At 36.5% G+C, this 17,023-nt stretch overlaps 1 protein-coding gene across 3 annotated transcripts in view; it reads left to right on the top strand.

Moving 5' to 3' along the window:
• The window catches only part of CFAP54 (cilia and flagella associated protein 54), a 244,906-nt gene that overhangs the window by 55,745 nt on the left and 172,138 nt on the right, over positions 1–17,023 (top strand). For all 3 annotated transcript variants that reach the window (XM_090275372.1, XM_090275371.1, XM_090275370.1), the window contains exons 20-22: positions 11,195–11,371; positions 14,260–14,352; positions 14,590–14,775. In XM_090275372.1, the coding sequence (XP_090131498.1) occupies positions 11,195–11,371; positions 14,260–14,352; positions 14,590–14,775 (456 nt within the window). The remainder of the gene's footprint in view (positions 1–11,194; positions 11,372–14,259; positions 14,353–14,589; positions 14,776–17,023) is intronic.

Here is a 17,023-nt window from a genome sequence, read left to right as displayed (position 1 = left end):
GAATTTTTAGGGGACCCTCTCTGCATGGTGGTAGGACATTATCCTGGTGTGGTGTTTTTAGTAGCTGTGACAACTGAATATCTGAGCCAACAGAGTTTTGAATAGAGTTGTTTGTTTTAAAATAAAAGCACAGGTTAAAAGTCTGTTATAAAAAACGGGTATAGATTGACTAGAAAAGGAAATGGCACCATTAAGGGGCTTCAAGACTTGGTGGCTATGGAGATGTTAAGAGGCTAAGCATCTCTATGAGGTCAGTGATCAGAAAAGCAGAGTCTGACAGAGCTGGAAGGATAGGTTTTTGAGGTCAGAAAGTAGAATATTGAAAATTAAGATTTCTGACACATAGCACTGCCTGGCCATCTGCCCATTACTGCATCTATCCAACAAATATTTTTAAGTGCTTATGATCCATTCAGCAAATATTTATTGAAAGCTATGTGCCTGGTATTTTGCTGAGTACAGGGGACAAAAACAAACAAACAAACAAACAAACAAACAAAAATCCTCTGTTTATTCAACAAATATTGATAGGTTGCCTTCTCTTGGTTGTCCTTGTCTGCAAGATAACTCTAGTCTGTGGGAACATAGACAAGTCAGTAGGTAAATCATGGGTCAGTGTCATAGATGTTTTAATTGTAAGAAGAGCAGGGGGATTCATAGTGGGGAATATTTAAGGAGACATCTAAAAATGTGACGTGAAATTGAATGCTGAAAGATAAGGAGGACAAAAGGTAGAAAGGACATTCCAGGCAGCGAGAACAATGTGTGCAAAGGTCCTGAGCTAGATAGGCCGTAGAGTACTTGTAGTTCAACAGGTCAGGCAGTGTGACAGAAGCTTAGATGCAATGGCAAGGGGGTGATGGGGATATTGGGAAAGGATTGTAAGGGGTGTAGGCCAGACAGAAAGGGCAGTCTAGTTGATAAGAAGTCTAAGGATTTGGGATGGACAGATGTTCAAGGTAGAAAGGATGTCCTAGGTGTATTAGGGAAGAGCCTCATTAAATTTGAATTTTCATCATTTGAATGAAGGAGTTTGATGGTGTTGTTGGATAGTTTCAGCTGACAAGGCCAAAATGGTGTCTGACCTTTGTTGGAAGACATTTTTTCAGCATGCGCTTCTGTCGCCACTCACTACTGTGTAATGCTTGGGGGACATTGGTACTCAGTCTGGTTTGTTTGGCAAATAAAGCTCATACTTCTTTTAGAACTGTTTGTGTCAGGACAAATCTTGTGGCCTCTCAGAGCCCGAAGAGAGTAAAACTTCTGGGGTTTTCCCTTTTGTTTTATTACGGCTCAATCTTGTTTTTATACTGCCGTAAAATGCCCATTCTGGTTAAGTCTCCGTCTGCCTACCACTGAGACTGGGGAACATACTGGATGTGGGAAGTCCGAAGTTTTCACGTTGTCCTTGTACATCTTTTTCTTCTATTTCTTAAGTGAAACTATTTTAAGAAAAACTGTAAATTATAATGCCCTTTGAGGATAGACTCATGACATGCATTTCAAGACCCTACTTTTTATGAGGGCTCCTCCTTAAGGATTTCACCAGCCAGCAAGTGTTGAATATTTATTTAGACATCCTGAAATCTTCTATAGCCACCTCTGCTCCTCAGTGGTAGTTCTTTTTCTCCAAGTGTAGAGGCTTAATGATTAGTCCCTCAGGGTACTCTCGTAAACAACGATGTTATGGCTCAAATAATTGCCAAACTTTCTTTCCTTAAAGAAGACACATAAATTTCTTTCCCTTGGCAATCATTTTGTACTGGGGCATATTACAGAATGTTTTACATTATCATGAGCTTGTAATAAAATTATCCCCAAATCAGTAACTGATATGTCATATGATACCATAAAATGTTTTGAAAGCCTGGGTCTTTTCAGAACTCTTAAATAATTCATACCCTGTTTGAGTTTTTCAAAAGTTTCCTGACCTTGTGGAGCTGGATAATCTCATCAGGTGTCTGTTTTATTACAAATCAATTAAGGGTGGACAAACTTGTTGCCATGAATGAGGGACAAACGTCTGATAGTACACCACGCAAATGAGATGACTTCTTTCTTGATAATGGGGAATTAATTTTTCCTCTCTTGATTATTTGACTTTGGAAGTCCATGTTGGCGTTCTAGATGTTATACCTCAGATTTATTTTAATGGATTGCACCTAGAATCATTTGGGGTGTCCTTAATCTTCTACTTCTGATCAAATAGATCAATTGTTGTATGGCTTGTCATATTGCTCTTGGAGTTCACTAACTGAGAAGATGGGATTTCTCATTGGGAAGAGGTAGTAGTACTCCTCCATCCGCGAGCTAAGTGTTACCAGGGCAGGGTTGTATACTGTTGTTTTCTGTTCAGCATACATTTCTCATTTCCAAACATCACTTTTTGAGGAATTTCTTTTTTCCCTGCTAGATGTAATTAGGTGGGACTTTTCAGGGGCTTTCCTCTCTGTTGGCCCTAATGAGGACTAAAGCTACAAGCAGGGATAATTTGTTGCTTCCTTTTTGAAATCTGACTCTTGAGCAGAGGGATAAAAGGATTAAAACTAGCTGGCATCCATTTATTTGAATGCCTGTGTCCTGATCAGACAATTATAGCTGTGTTCTGTAGACCTTCCTACCCCACTGGGCCTGCTGTGGTCCAAGCCTGGTTTTCCTGTTGCTTTGTTGCAAAGACCCTCAACTGATGCATCTGGTTTTCTCCTAGTATTATTTGTTGGACCTAAACAAATTGATAGTTGAGATGATTTTAGCAATTCCAAATTCCAGTAATAAGGCTTTGACTTTAAGCAAAAGAACATTATGGGTTAAGAGATTATTTTTTATAATTGACATAGAATCTAATTTTATGGGCCTATTTTGGAACCAGAACTAATTAAGAAGCTCAGGCCATTAAAAGTTCTAATAACGCTTGCCTTTAATATTTCGTAAATTTATATATTTTCATGTCCCCTAAATACTCTGTTAACTATGATAGTAGTAATTGGATTACTAAGTATAATTGTTTTTCCTGTTTTATAGCATTTTAGTTAATTCTGTTTGTATTTGGGGGGAAGAATGTACGTGAACTAAATTTTTTCAGAGATCTCAGCTCTTCTTAATTGCTCCATGCTGAAGTCTTCCTCATAAAGAGCAAACCTTTTATAATTCTGACCCCTCCCATGAGATCATGCTTTGATCTCTAGGCTTCAAACTACTGACAGAAGATTTAAGCATATTTACATTTTAGCTTTTTAAATTTCTTCTAAACGTTTTAAGGGTATTGCACAGGAAAGTTCATGGGGTTGCCCTTCTGATGAAGACAACACAGCACCATGCTTAGGAGTACAAGGATCCTGGATTAGAGTTCTGCCACTGACTAGCTGGATGACCTAAATCAAGTTGTTTTTACTCAAGTTTCAGTTTATTCATTTGTCAAATGAGGGTGCTTAGGAAGATTAAATGAAATGGTGCATATTTAATGCTTAGTGTTTGGCACAGAGTAAGCAGTCCATATTGTTAGCCAATAATATTATTAGGACTACTACTGCTCTGTCTTCCACTTTAAGCATTTTGGAACGTTCTGTTTTGTCACATCAGAACTATTTTTTGGAGCTTTAGATATATTTTTCTCTATCAAACTACACATTTTTTCCTGTGTTTTCTCTTATATTGGTGTTATAAATTGTATAATTTATTCCCAGCATTTTTTTTTCCCCAAGATTCTTGGATATCACTTAATTTACTTTTCATCTCCTTCGGAAATGTACGTAATAGTTTTAAGAACTCAGACTATACGTCAGGGAGATTTACCGACAAGTAGTAACTATGGCACTTTTATCGTTGCGGTCTGATGATAGTCGTTTCCGTATGTCTTCATGTCCTTCAAGATTGCATTATATCTTCCTGTGAGTGCTTTGCTGCACTGTGGGTGTTAAGCCATCATCAAATGTATTTAACATCAACCCGTCTTCCCTCATAAGAAGGGATCCCCAACCCCCAGGCTGCGGACTGGTACTGGTTCGTGGCCTGTTGGGAACTAGGCTTCACAACAGGGGGTAAACAGTGAGCGAGCAAGCGAAACTCACCGCGCCACCCCCAAGTCCGCGGGAAAATCTGTCTTCCACGAAACTGGTCTCTGGTGCCAAAAAGGTTGAGGACCATTGCAAACACTGAGTAATTTCTGAAAAGAGGCAGGTCTCAGTTTCTCTAATGGACACTATAGGCAGAGAAATTTCATTCAGAATACAGTAGTAGTTTGGACTTCAGTAGTCTTGTTTTGGGGCACAATGCAGCACAAATCTCCACTGAGAAAACACTCAGAGCTTGCTTACTTTGTGAATTGGTGTACGTGACTTCCCATTGAGGTTCTGTGGCTGATTCTTTTCCTATAATAGATAAAGGCTCATTTCTTCTTTCAATGTTAGTGAGCCCTTCTGATTTGCCAGGCACTGGGCTAGGCAGTGAGGGTATAGAACACGTGAGGATATAGTTATTTTCCATGATCTAATATGTCATAGAAAATCCATTTCTTCTTGACCTCTGATTAGGGAATGGTTGTCTAGATTTTGCATCTGTAATGCTTTAATGTTCTAGAGCATTACTGTTATAGGCAACATTCATGTCCATATTGATGCCACTTTCTCTTTCACAACTGGGTAGAGCTAGTTTCTTGAGTTTTGAGGGAGACTTTTTCTCTGGTGATATATCCCCCTTTCTATCTTAGAAAGCCCCTTAAAAAACCCGTAGTCACTTTCTTATCAATGGAATCTTATTAGCAGCTTAATGATTTGGCTCACTAAATTAGGATTTTAATTTCTAACTAGAATTAGTGTTTACCTTGAGTCCTGTTATAGAACTTATCCGATTTACCTAAATCAAGGACTTTGTTTTAGACTTTTCTTATGTCACCTTTCACTTAAAACTTTAATATTTTTATTATCACTTTAATATTTTTATTAACCTATTTCAAATCAGGCCATGGGATCTGAATGAGGGGGATATAAAGTTAAAATTGAGCAAGGCTTAATCAGAACATCTCAAACATGCTTTCTTAAGGTGCATTATAGTGCAAAATTTCACATGTCTTTCAGTCAGAACACATTTATTGTACTTAAAGAGATAGATAAAGCACTGTCCTTGCCACCAAAGACACTCCTTATTTGGAGAGCGTGGACAGTTATGCCCACAGATACCACATTGCATAATGCTTGCTAAAATAAAGATCGTGTGAAGTGAAGGGAATGAGTACCTCGCATGGGACCTAATCTTGGAAGAAGTCAGAGGAGATGATGTGTGAATGGGTCTCGAAGCACAGCAGAGGATGCCAAACCCAGCAGGAAGAGGAAATTGCACAGACAAAAACTTAAGAGGCATCAAAGAATATAGCATTGTCAGGGAATGGGTGACATTTTTTCTTTCATGGATTTGGAGGTTAGGTTGGAAAGGGTGGTAGCCAGCCACAGGAGGAAAAAGGGTAGAGAGGGAGACAAGGTGGAAAGTTCAGTGGTAGTCAGAATAAACAGGGCTGTGGAGGAGTTGCGCCGTAACAATTATTGGAGGAGCCGTTGACAGGCTAGACAATGGAAGGTTTAAGAGTCTAGAGACTGAAAGGATCAGAGGCCGACTTACTCATCTAAATCAGGGTTTCCCATTCCCTGCGGTACTTCAGAATTATCCTTGGCATTTGTTAATAATAGATGGCCAAGCTGCACCCCTGGTAATTCTTATTAACTGGGTTTGGAGTAGGGACAGACTATCTTAATTTTTGAATAAACGTCATAGGTGATATTGATCAACAGCCAGGTTTGAGAAATATCTGTGTGACAAGCCCATGGCAGGAATTAAAAAAAAAAAAAAATCTCAGTTGGGCTTATGGATATTTAGAGAGAAGCTGCTAGGGTCGAGTCAGAAGATGCTAGTGTCCAACTGGTTCAGCTAAGCACGAACTGCTGAGGCACATTTTGGGAGTGAGTGTAAAACGCCCGAAACAGCTGGCTAGTCAATGCCAATGGAGCCAAAAGCAGCCTGTGTTAATATCAGGGCCAGTGGGCTAGTGCTGCTGGTGCGTTTTAAGGCTCCAAACCTAATCCAGGGCAAGGAAATGTCTCCAGACTTTCAAGGGGTTGGTCCCCTTTCATTATGTTGCACAATTTTCCTTAGGCTGATTTTACTTGTTCTTATGCGACCTGAAAAATCTGAGTCTCCACAGCCTGTGATGCAAAGGAAGGCACATTAACATTTACTGTTCAAAAATATAATAGATTTTATTTCCCTTCTGTTTAACTAGCAACTTCTTCCCTCAGAATTTCTCCACAGTTATCTGGGAAACATATTATACTTACCTTGTGCAGCTCTGGCCCCTTCCTCATCAAGGTCCCATCTGCTGTTGGCTTTCAGGGGAGCCCTTGCCCTGTGGGCACACCTGTCTTCTCGGGGAGCCAAGGCTGGTCTGCTGTCCTTGCCAGAGGGAGGGAGGGTGAGTCAGCCCCGCCCTGTGCCGGTTGTGTCCTCTGGGCTGAACCAGCGCTGTTGATACCTTGACTCTCTCATGGTCCTTTTTAAAATATAATATTATTATTTTAAAAATTTTATTGAATTTACTGGGGTGACATTGTTTAATAAAATTGTATGGGTTTCTGCCCTTTCTGGTGCAGCTCAGTTGATTGGGCGTTGTTCCATTCGATTCCCCTGGTCAGAGCACGTGCCTGGGTTATAGATTTCATCCCAGTCGGGGCATGTATGAGAGGCAACTGATCAATGTTTCTCTCTCACATTGATGTTTCTCTCCCTCTCTTTCTCCCTCTCCTCCCTCTCTAAAAATAAATAAAATCTTTAAAAAAATTATATGGGTTTCTATTCGGTAATACATAATCTATATATTGCATTGTGTGTTCACCACCCCAAGTGAAGTCTCCTTCTGGCACCATTTATCCTGCCTTTACCCTCCTCCACCTGACCCATCCTCTTTCCTCTGGTGATCACCATACCTGTCTATGAGACTTTTGTTTTTTTGCTTAATCCCTTCACCTTTTGCACCCAGCCCCCCCCAATCCCCTCCCTACTAACAGCTGTCCGTCTCTTCTCTGTATCTGTGAGTCTGTCTCTATTTTGCTTTTAGCTCATTTTGTTCATTAGATTCCACGTGTATGTGAAATCATATGGTACTTGTCTTTCCCACAGAGTTTTACAACACAACATCTGGCCCTTACCCTCTTCCCATCCATGTTCTCCATTTTTTCCAATTTGGATGAGTGAAAAAGTAGAGATAATGGAGGATAACAGATTATATCCTATCTCCTCGGTTGATGGAGTGATTCATTCATCAGCGACTCAGTAGTTACACTAAACACCGTGTCTATATAAATTTGTTTTGAGTCTGACCATCTAAGTTCTCTGGCACATAGGCTCCAGAAACATAGTTTCCATGTAATATATTTCTTCTCACGTGAAGGAACAACTGTTCTCTGTAGGGCTAAGTTCCCTGCACTACATGTACAGAAAATTTTTCAAGGTCTTCTGGCACAGAACTAAAAAACTATTTATTATTACATGTAAATTTTAATCGTTACGAATGATTTTAGACTTTCCTGTCCAACAATTCCAATAAAAAATAAAAATGAGAAGTTAATTTTGATCTCAGTTTAGGCCAAGCTTCATTATTTTAGGAAAAATGTATGATACGACAATTTTATACTCTACACTCCCACAGGGAACTGATTAACTCACTCAGCTTTAAATCACTCTGACGCGTATGACTCCCAGATCCTATCTCCAGTCTTATCCTTTCTTTTGCGCTTGAGTCCAGATTCCAAATGGAAGCTTCAAACTCAGCATGTCTTCTGTAGGGGAAACAGCACAGGTTTTTATGTCTGAGTGAAATGCATTTGAAATTTGGTGGACATTTTTCTTCTCACTTTCAGGATTTCCTTTTGTGTTCATTGCTAGAACTTTCAGAATAAAAAGGAATGATGGTATTGTGTCTCCTCTTGGATGTTATTGATGATTCTTTTAGTGCTTCACTATTGCCATGATTTTGTCTGTTGGCTGAAATTAGTGTTTTTTCTCATGCTTAAAAAAAATCTCTCTGAATGTATTGAGCTTTTGCCACTCTACCTCCAGCTTTACTGAGGTATAACTGACAAAACTGTAATATATTTAGAATGTACAACATCATTATTTGAGATATATATATATATACACATACACATTGTGAAATGATTACCACAATTAGGTTAATTAACATGTTTATCATCTCATATGGTTATTTATTTATTTATATTGGTGAGAATGCTTAAGATCTCTCTTAGCAAATTTCAAGTATACAATACAGTATTATTAACTATAGTCACCATGCTGTACATTAGATCTTCAGAATTTATTCATCCTATAACTGAAAGTTTGTATCCCTTGATCAACATCTCCCCATTCCCCAAATTTACTTCTTCCTTTCTGATTTGAGTGCCTTTTATTTCATTTGCTTTTCTGATTGCTCTGGCTAAGGTATCCAGTACCATGTTGAATAGGAGTAGTAAGAGTGGGCACCCTTCTCTTGTTCCTGGTCTTAGAGGGAACACTTTCAACCTTTCGTCTTTGAGTATGACGTTAGCTGTGGGTTTGTCAGATGTGGCCTTCATTATGTTGAAGTATGTTCTTTTGTATGCTATTTGTTGAGAGGTTTTTTTTATTATCATAAAAGGAAGTTTTATCTTGTCAGATTGTTGTTGGACTGTACGGAAATGATCATATTATTTTTATTTTTTATTTTGTTAATGTAGTGTATTCCATTTATTGATTTGCATCACATTTATGTTGAACCATCTTTTCATCCAGGAATAAATCCTGCTTCATCATTGTGTATGATCCTTCTAATATATTATTGAATTTGGTCTCTTAATATTTTGTTAAGAATTTTTGCATCTATGTTCATCAGGAATATTGGTCTGTAGTTTTCCGGTAGTGTTCTTTTCTGGCTTTGGTATCAGGGTAATGCTAACGTTCTAAAATCAATTTAGAAGTATCCTCTTCTCTTTAAGTTTTTGGAAGAATTTGAGAAGGATTGGCACTAATTATTCTTAAATTTTTGATAGAACTCACCATCAAAACCATCTGGTCCTGTGTTTTTCTTTATTGGGAGATTTCTGATTACTGTCATTCTCTTACTTGTTTTTGATCTGTTCTTATTTTCTATACCTTCATGATTACTTATTATAGTATAAGAAGATTGTTTTATGTTTTTAAGTGCACTCATATTTCAGATTTTGTTATTAAGGTTATAATAAATTTTTTAAATTATGTGAGAAGCTATTTATCTCTGTATGTAGAAAGTTAAAAAATGGCATAGGAATTATTCTCGTCGTCGGCAGCCGTCCGTCTCGAGAGACGATGGTGTAGCTTCTTAAGAGTCTATCTGCACCACCGAGAATGGCTGTGCAGTCCGACTCGGGAGTGACACGGTATCTGTCTCCTCCCATGTTGAATCGACATCTTGCGATGACGCTGGAGTGTCCTCTCCAGTGAAGCTGAAGCTACAGAGCCTGGGCAGGGTGATATGGAGGGTCTGCTGTTGCCCATGCAGCAGACCCCCCCCTCTCTTCGCAGCTGAAGGATCCAAGGGAAAGACGGAGTCAATACAGCTTGGCTTCAGGTGCGCCGCAGGAGTTGCCGGTGTTGACTACAACGTCAAACCGCCTTAGGGACTCCGGCTCCGGATTTTCTGTCGGGGTTTACTCCCTTAGCCTTTCCCCTGAAGAGGTATGCCGCAAGGCAGCGGAGGTTTTTTTTTGGAGTCAGAGTTTTCCTTCTCTGATAGGAATTATTAGTCCCTTGATATTTGAAAAATTTAAAAATGAAATCTGTTGAGCCTGACATTTTTGTGGGAAGTAGTTTTAGGGATATGTTTTCTCGTTTCTTCCATTATTATTCCTGTGTTTAAGTTTTCTGCTTCTTGAGTCAGTTTGCTGATTTTGTATTTTTATCCTTGATGACCAATGACATTGTAAATCTTTTCATGTGCACATTGGACATTTGTGTATCTTCTTTGGAGATATTGTGGTTGAAACCCTTTGTCCATTTTTTAGTGGGATTGTTTGTCTTTTCATTATTGATGTGTAACAGTTTTTTATATATTCTAGATACAAGTCTCTTATCAGATTCAGCATTTGTAAATACTTTTTTTCATTCTGTCAACTGACTTTTCACTTTCTTGATGGTACCATTTGAAGCTTTTAATTTTGATGAAGTTCAATTTGTCAGCTTTTTCTTTTGTTGGTATGCTTTTGGTGGCATATCTAAAAAACCATTGCCTAACCCTGGGTCATGAAGATTTACCCCTGTTTTCTTCTAAGAATTTTGTTACTTTAACTCTCACACTTGGATCTATAATTCATTTGGAGATAATATTGTATTTGGCGTGATGTAGGGGTCCAACTGTTTTGCATGTAGTGGTCTAATTGTTCCAGCACTATTCGTTGGAAAGGCTATTTCTTCTCTATCACCCATTGCATTTAAATGTTTACAAGGGCTTTTGCTTTGGAGCTCAAATATAGTGTCTTTGCCTTTTGATTTAATTTATAAAAGGAGTTTAACCCATTTATATGTATTATTATTGCTGATATATTTAGTATTTCCTTGAAATATGATTTAGATCTTCCAGTTCTTATGTTTTTTTTGTTGTTGTTGTTTTATGTTATCACTCTATGTATAACTTTTAAAAGTGTTTTTATTTGTTTACAGATTAAGTGTTATTTGATTTATTTCTTCTTGCTGATAGGAAGAAACTTTCAATAATATTCATTTTATAAACTGCATGTACCGATAGTGTCATTGCTTGAGAGTTACATTTCAAGTTCCATTACGAGTAGGTATACGGTTCATTAGCATAAATGTGACGATTGTGTTATGGACTTTTTAGAGACAATGAGACATGCTGGTAGATATTCAGAGGCTTTGATGAAAAAATGAGATGTTTAATGTTAGTATATGATAATGATAAACATATTAGACATAAATATGACACTATTGCCTTATTTAATAACTTTTCACTTAGCCTTATTTAGTAGCTTTTTTTTACTTCTGCAAAATCACTCTGTGTTTGAAATGTATACCACCGAGGCTCAACAAACTTATATAGCAAGGTAGTGTTTAACATCACTACAAATATAAGGGGAATCAAAGCTCTTGAAATGTATTTTTCTGTTTTCACATTTTATTATAGGAAGCATATTCTTTAATTGAGAAGATTGAAGCAGAACAAAATACTTTCTATTCATATCAGAAAAATGTGGAAAGTTCAAAAAGAAAGAAAAGCAGAATCCCTCCGCCACCTATTCTGCTGTCCCGAACTCATTGTTCTGTGACATTGAAACCTGCTCCATTTATTTCAGATGTTAAGGTGTGTTGACTATTATGATCTTTTCCTTTACCAAAGCAACTGAGGTACTTTTATGACTATAATAATTGACACTTTTGTTGCTTTTAGTTAGGACTTGACTCATCTTGTTTATAAGCACTGAGCACTGGAATTAGTATTCTGATGTCTTAACTATATTTAGTTTCTTCACGGTCTTTTTCTTTTTATGCTATTTCCCTTTACGCTTCATATAGTCCTGCTATAGCCAAATATACAGTAAGAAGAAACAATAGAAGCATTTCTAATTATCCTTGTCACCATGACATAGTCATATGCTGACAATCTAGTCTGTTTCTTGAAGAGGGTAAAAGTTACTCTCAGAACCAATGACAGGAATGAGGAAGTTTGGGGATGGTGATTATAGAGGTGTTTTCCAAAGTTCTTTCAAGTAAATGGACACTCTTTCAATGCAAACAAACGGAAATTTTAGCGACATTAGTTTCCTCACAAACATTTGGTTCCAACTAATTTATATTTTAATTATTACCTTTTCCTCTTTTGGATGATCAACAACATGCTTTTTTATTTTTTCAAACACAGTTTACATTGACTATCATTCCACACTAGTTTCAGATGTACAGCAAAGTGGCTGGTTTCATGCACTCTACAGAATGGTTCTCCCGCTGCCCCAAGAACCCACCTGGCCCTATACCCCGTTACCTCGACATTATTGACTGTGTTCTCCATGCTGCAGTGTGCATCCCTGTGGCTATTCTGCAACTACCAACTTTCTAGATCTGCTTAAAGAATAGGGAGTCACAGATTTTGGAAAGTTGGTGTAGAACTAAGACTGGATGATTTACCAAGAGGTTCGTTATTGTTGCTATTGCTGTTGTTTTCAAATGTTTTGGTTTATTTAACCAAAATCTTATTTTTTGTATATTTCAAATTAGTTACTAGTTTAATTTATTTCAGTTCATAATGCTTAGAAATAGAAAGACATCTGAGTCCCATACCTTAGATACCTGTAGTTGTTGGCTTGTCAGTTAGCACCTTATATTAAGTTGGTGTATGTAATACATTAGCGGAATTGTGCGCTCCAGGAAATTATTACATTCTGTTACCTACTGATCAGCACTAGATGGTGCTGTGGGCTCAGATACATTTTCTGGTTTGAGGATTCAGCCATCTTTTGTTTTATGAAAATCACTGTTAAGGTATGCATTTCATTAAAATCTGTTTTAATAGTTGGAAGTGCTGATGTTATTTATAAACTTTAATTTCTAAAGTCAGCGATGATTTGTTTATGGTGTCATTACTGTTATGTAGATTCTAATCACACATGGTTTCTTACAATTGCACAAACTAAGATGTTTTCACCTGTAGAACAAAATATAAAGCCTGCTTGTAAATATGCTTTTAGAGAGAATTTTACCCTTCAAATTCTAGCTGATAAATAGAGTTTAACTTAGAGCAATAATGGTCTAAGTCATACACATAGTCTTTCTGTCTTTTTTCTCCTTATGGAAAGGGGTAATCTTTTTGTATAAGAGGTCAAGCAAAGTTAGTTTCTAATTTTTCATGAGATTTATCTGATTTTTATTCCCTGTTTTTCAGCTTCCAAGTTTCTCCAACATTCCCCCTGTCCTTAGAGTTCTCCTGCCTTTGCAAAGTACTCCTTAATTACTTGAGTAACTTTTTGGAAACAAAAGTTTGGCTACCTGCACCAGAAATTCTCATTCACTGAAGCTATGCAGACTTGGGTATATGTAATTTTTTAAAATGGTTGATTATGTACAAAACGTATCTTCAAAAGTGAGTCTACTGCATAGTCAGAATTGAGAACTGCTTGTACAGACAAGACGCAATTAGGATTTTTTTGTTAACCCAGAAGAGATAACCGGCTAAGCTATAAGCGGCCTTCGCTTCTTAGAGACAATTACATTTCCCTGTTCATGCAGCTTCCCTTATAATTTAGGAATTGAAGTGTCGTGAAATGGCATTTATGGGGAAAAGGGAATGCCACAACGATGACAATTCCCCTATCCCTGACCCCAGGACAGAACGGCTGCTAATAATGCTACTCTCTAAGTTATCAACTTGTTCCCTTTTCTTATCGTGAGACTAATTCATTACAATAAAGGATTGCCATTATTTTGATATCTTAGCAATAGGACTGTGGTCTAAGCATTTAATCAAGTTTAAGTTTTGTTGTTTTAGTAGAATATGCATTTTGCTTTTGGTTTCTGCCTATATTTGAGAAGTAGCAAAAGAATATCATGTTTCAGAAAATATGTAAACTAGAGAAAAATGTTACGCATATTCTTACCATTTTATTACCCTAAATTTGCTTTCAGTCTTTTTCATATGTATCTTTATATTTTATATTAAATACTACAATCAATATCTTCTTTTTCTATTTGCTTTTTTTGTCATCTGTTATTAAGTGAAATATGGAAATCATTTCAGTGTTGGATCTTTTTTTCCCATCAAGACTAAGTCATCCTGGGAGTCACTCTCTGCCCCTGTCTGGCCTTGGGCGAGTTATGAAACGTTGCGGCATTGCCATTTCCTGTAAAGTGAAATGACAACAGAAGTCATATCTTATAGAGATGTTGTGAATATTAGAAAGTATGTGTAAACTTCCCAACAAATCCCAGCACACAGGAACTTCTCAGTTATTTGTAGTTAAAAGTAATTAATAATAAATAATATTTTAGTCTTGTTAGTTCCAGGTAAACTAACCCTATATTTTCCTTCTTTAAAAAAGACCAAACCTAATTACATTTGTAAACTTAGCTATCATATTTTAAAATTTGCATAGTTCCATTTTTATTTAGGAAAGTATTTCTCTGCCACTTTGTGATAAAGGGAGTTGAATGCCTTGTTAAACAGACTGCAGATTCTGGGCTTGTCTCTCTCCTTGGCAGGTGTCATGGTACAGCATTCTGGGCTGCAAAGCAGAAGGGAGTTATGGAAAAGTACGACTAAACAATAATCATCTCCCAAACTCTGGAGAGGCGGTATGTCAAGTTAAAAAAAATCTCTAAATGTCAAGAAATCTTACCAAAAAATCTCATTTACCCACAATTTTCTTCCATATGAAGTCATCCTTTAGTGAATTTCTCTAACTTCAAATTGAGTATGAGTAAAATCCAACAGTAAATGAAAAAGTTGTTTTTACATATAAGGTTTACTTAATTATATACTTAAAGTCACATTAATTTCATACATAACTTGAAATATGTTTTTGTTACTAGATACCAGCTGATGGGAGAAGCATTTTTGAAGTGAAAGGTTTGGAAACCAATGAACAATATGTCTTTGCAATTGCTGCTTATTCTTCAAATGGGAAGCTTGTCGGTGATGCTATTGGGGAGACCACTAAACCAATTCTGGTTTATCCACCTCTTTCTGCTGTTACTGCTCGGATGTTCCTGACACAGGTAGAAGGGATTTCTGCTAATAATTTTCTCCATGTGTTTTGCCACTGAGCAGTTACTAAGTAATTTCTGATGAAGAAAAAATCACAACAGATATTCTAAAGGTCCTGTAATACATGTTTTCCATTATTGCAGTTTAGTCTCATAAAATAGGAACCATTCCTTCTCTTATTAGTGAGTTTGCTTTTTACAAGAACATTTTTTATGGATCATAAGTGTAACATGTATTAATTTTAGAAATTTTGTAATACTGAAGTGCACAAAGAAAAAAGAAAAAGGAATGTTATTTGTTATTCTGTCATCCAGAGAAGCAGTTCGTAAGCTGGGGCAATTTTGGCCCCCAAGGGACATTTGGGGTTGTCACAATCTAGAGGGTAGAGGCCAGGGTACTGATAAGCATCCTACCATGCACAGGGCAGCCCCCGCAACAAAGACTTATCCAGTCCAAAATGTTAATAGCGCCAGTATTGGGAGATCCAGAGATACCCTGTCATTTATGTGTCTGTGTTTGTATATACATGCATATATACACATAGGTGTATGAATTTATATATGTAATTTTAATCATACTGTACATATTACTTTATATTCTGATACTTTCATTTAATGTATAACTGACAATTTTCCACTCCATTAAATTATTCTTTTAAAATATAATTTTTAACTGCATGGTATTACCTATCTTATAGATAGTTCATGGTTTATTTAGTAATTCTTCATTGTTGGACAAATGTAGATACTTCTCAGTCCTATGCTATTATAAGCAAAGCTGTGATGAACATTTTTTAAATATAAATCTTTGATTGCATTTGTGATTACTTTCTTAGGATAAATTTACAGAAGTGAAATTTCTGAGTTAATAGGGACAGACAGACCTGAGTTTAAATTCAAGCTCCTCACACTAGCCATGTGATATAGGCAAATAATCTTCATTTGTGAAGTTGGAATAATAACAGTAGCTACCTCCCAGAGCTATTATGAATTTTAAGTGAAATTATTCATGTCAAGTGTTTAATCATAGCACTTTTCACACAGTAGGCACTTAATAAATATTGTTACTGTTTTACTGGTGGATATACTCATCAATTAACATTATAGCTGAAATGATTTCCTGACTTAAAAATTGTCACCAGTAGTAAGACAGTAGGAAGAGTGACTCATTGACCTAAGTCTCAAGCATCTAATTTTAAGCCTATTATTGACTGTAGAGCTGATGGCTATTCTAAATTTTAATATGTTTTTATTGTGCAATTTTTCCTCTTAATAGTTGATTAGTATTATAAGCTAAGGTTTTAGTGGCTTTGAATATTATCATATTTTTCAAAGAAAATTAAATTGAGAGAATTGCTAGAATTTGTCTAGCATTGGTTTAGTGTGTCATATTGGCTCATGGTTTTCCAATGTTTAGATTTCTTTGGAATCTAATATTTTCCCTAATTTGTAATGATAGAGTTATTTCAGAGTGAGGAACAGACTATTTCATCAAGGCCTAATTTTTATCCAGGGAGTGGTTTGACTCTTGGGTTTCATTTGGCAGAACTTTCATTGAAAGTTAATAAAACTAAGTCCCAGCTATACTGCTGGGATAATGAGAAGTGTCATAAAGTAATGACCTGTGTGTCTTTATTGATACTATATTTGCAGTACTGCAGTTCATTTACGACAGTTTATGAGCATTTTGTCTCATAATGTTAAATGGCAAAAGCAAAATTTTCTCACTTAGTAAATCTCCTTAATTTATAAAAATTTAAGCTTTTAGGTTCTAGCAAGAAAATATACCTTTCTCTTGGGATTGCAGTCTATCTTTATGAGAATGATTATAGTTTGAGAATAATAATCTTGTTCTTTAAAAAAATATTATGAATATTCTTACAGTAAGATGTGGAGGTATTTCACTAAACGTCTATTATTAACTCAACTTGGGATTTTAGGTTGCATTATTGCTCAACTTTATTCTTTGGATATTAATAAATTCAAGTAGATCTTTACTAGGTTTTCCCTTAATGTAATTAGGCTATCTGGAAAAAATTTTGAGGAACTTTTATAAGTGATATATTTTCTGTGGATATTTTTCACCCCCCCCCTTTTTATAACCTCATTTTTAAATTCTTCTCCTTTATGTTGGGAATAGCTAGGTGGTATGATACAAAATGCAGAAAATTAAAAATCTGTGAGCCGAATTGTAGGCAAATCGCTTGGTCTCCATTTCCCTATCTGTAAAATGGATATGTGACAAAATGCCATATCACTG

This window comes from Furipterus horrens, unplaced genomic scaffold (assembly GCF_987537825.1).
Source record: "Furipterus horrens unplaced genomic scaffold, mFurHor1.1.pri manual_scaffold_4, whole genome shotgun sequence".
In the NCBI taxonomy this organism is placed as follows: Eukaryota; Metazoa; Chordata; class Mammalia; order Chiroptera; family Furipteridae; genus Furipterus; species Furipterus horrens.
This window is presented reverse-complemented; position numbering and strand designations above follow the sequence as displayed.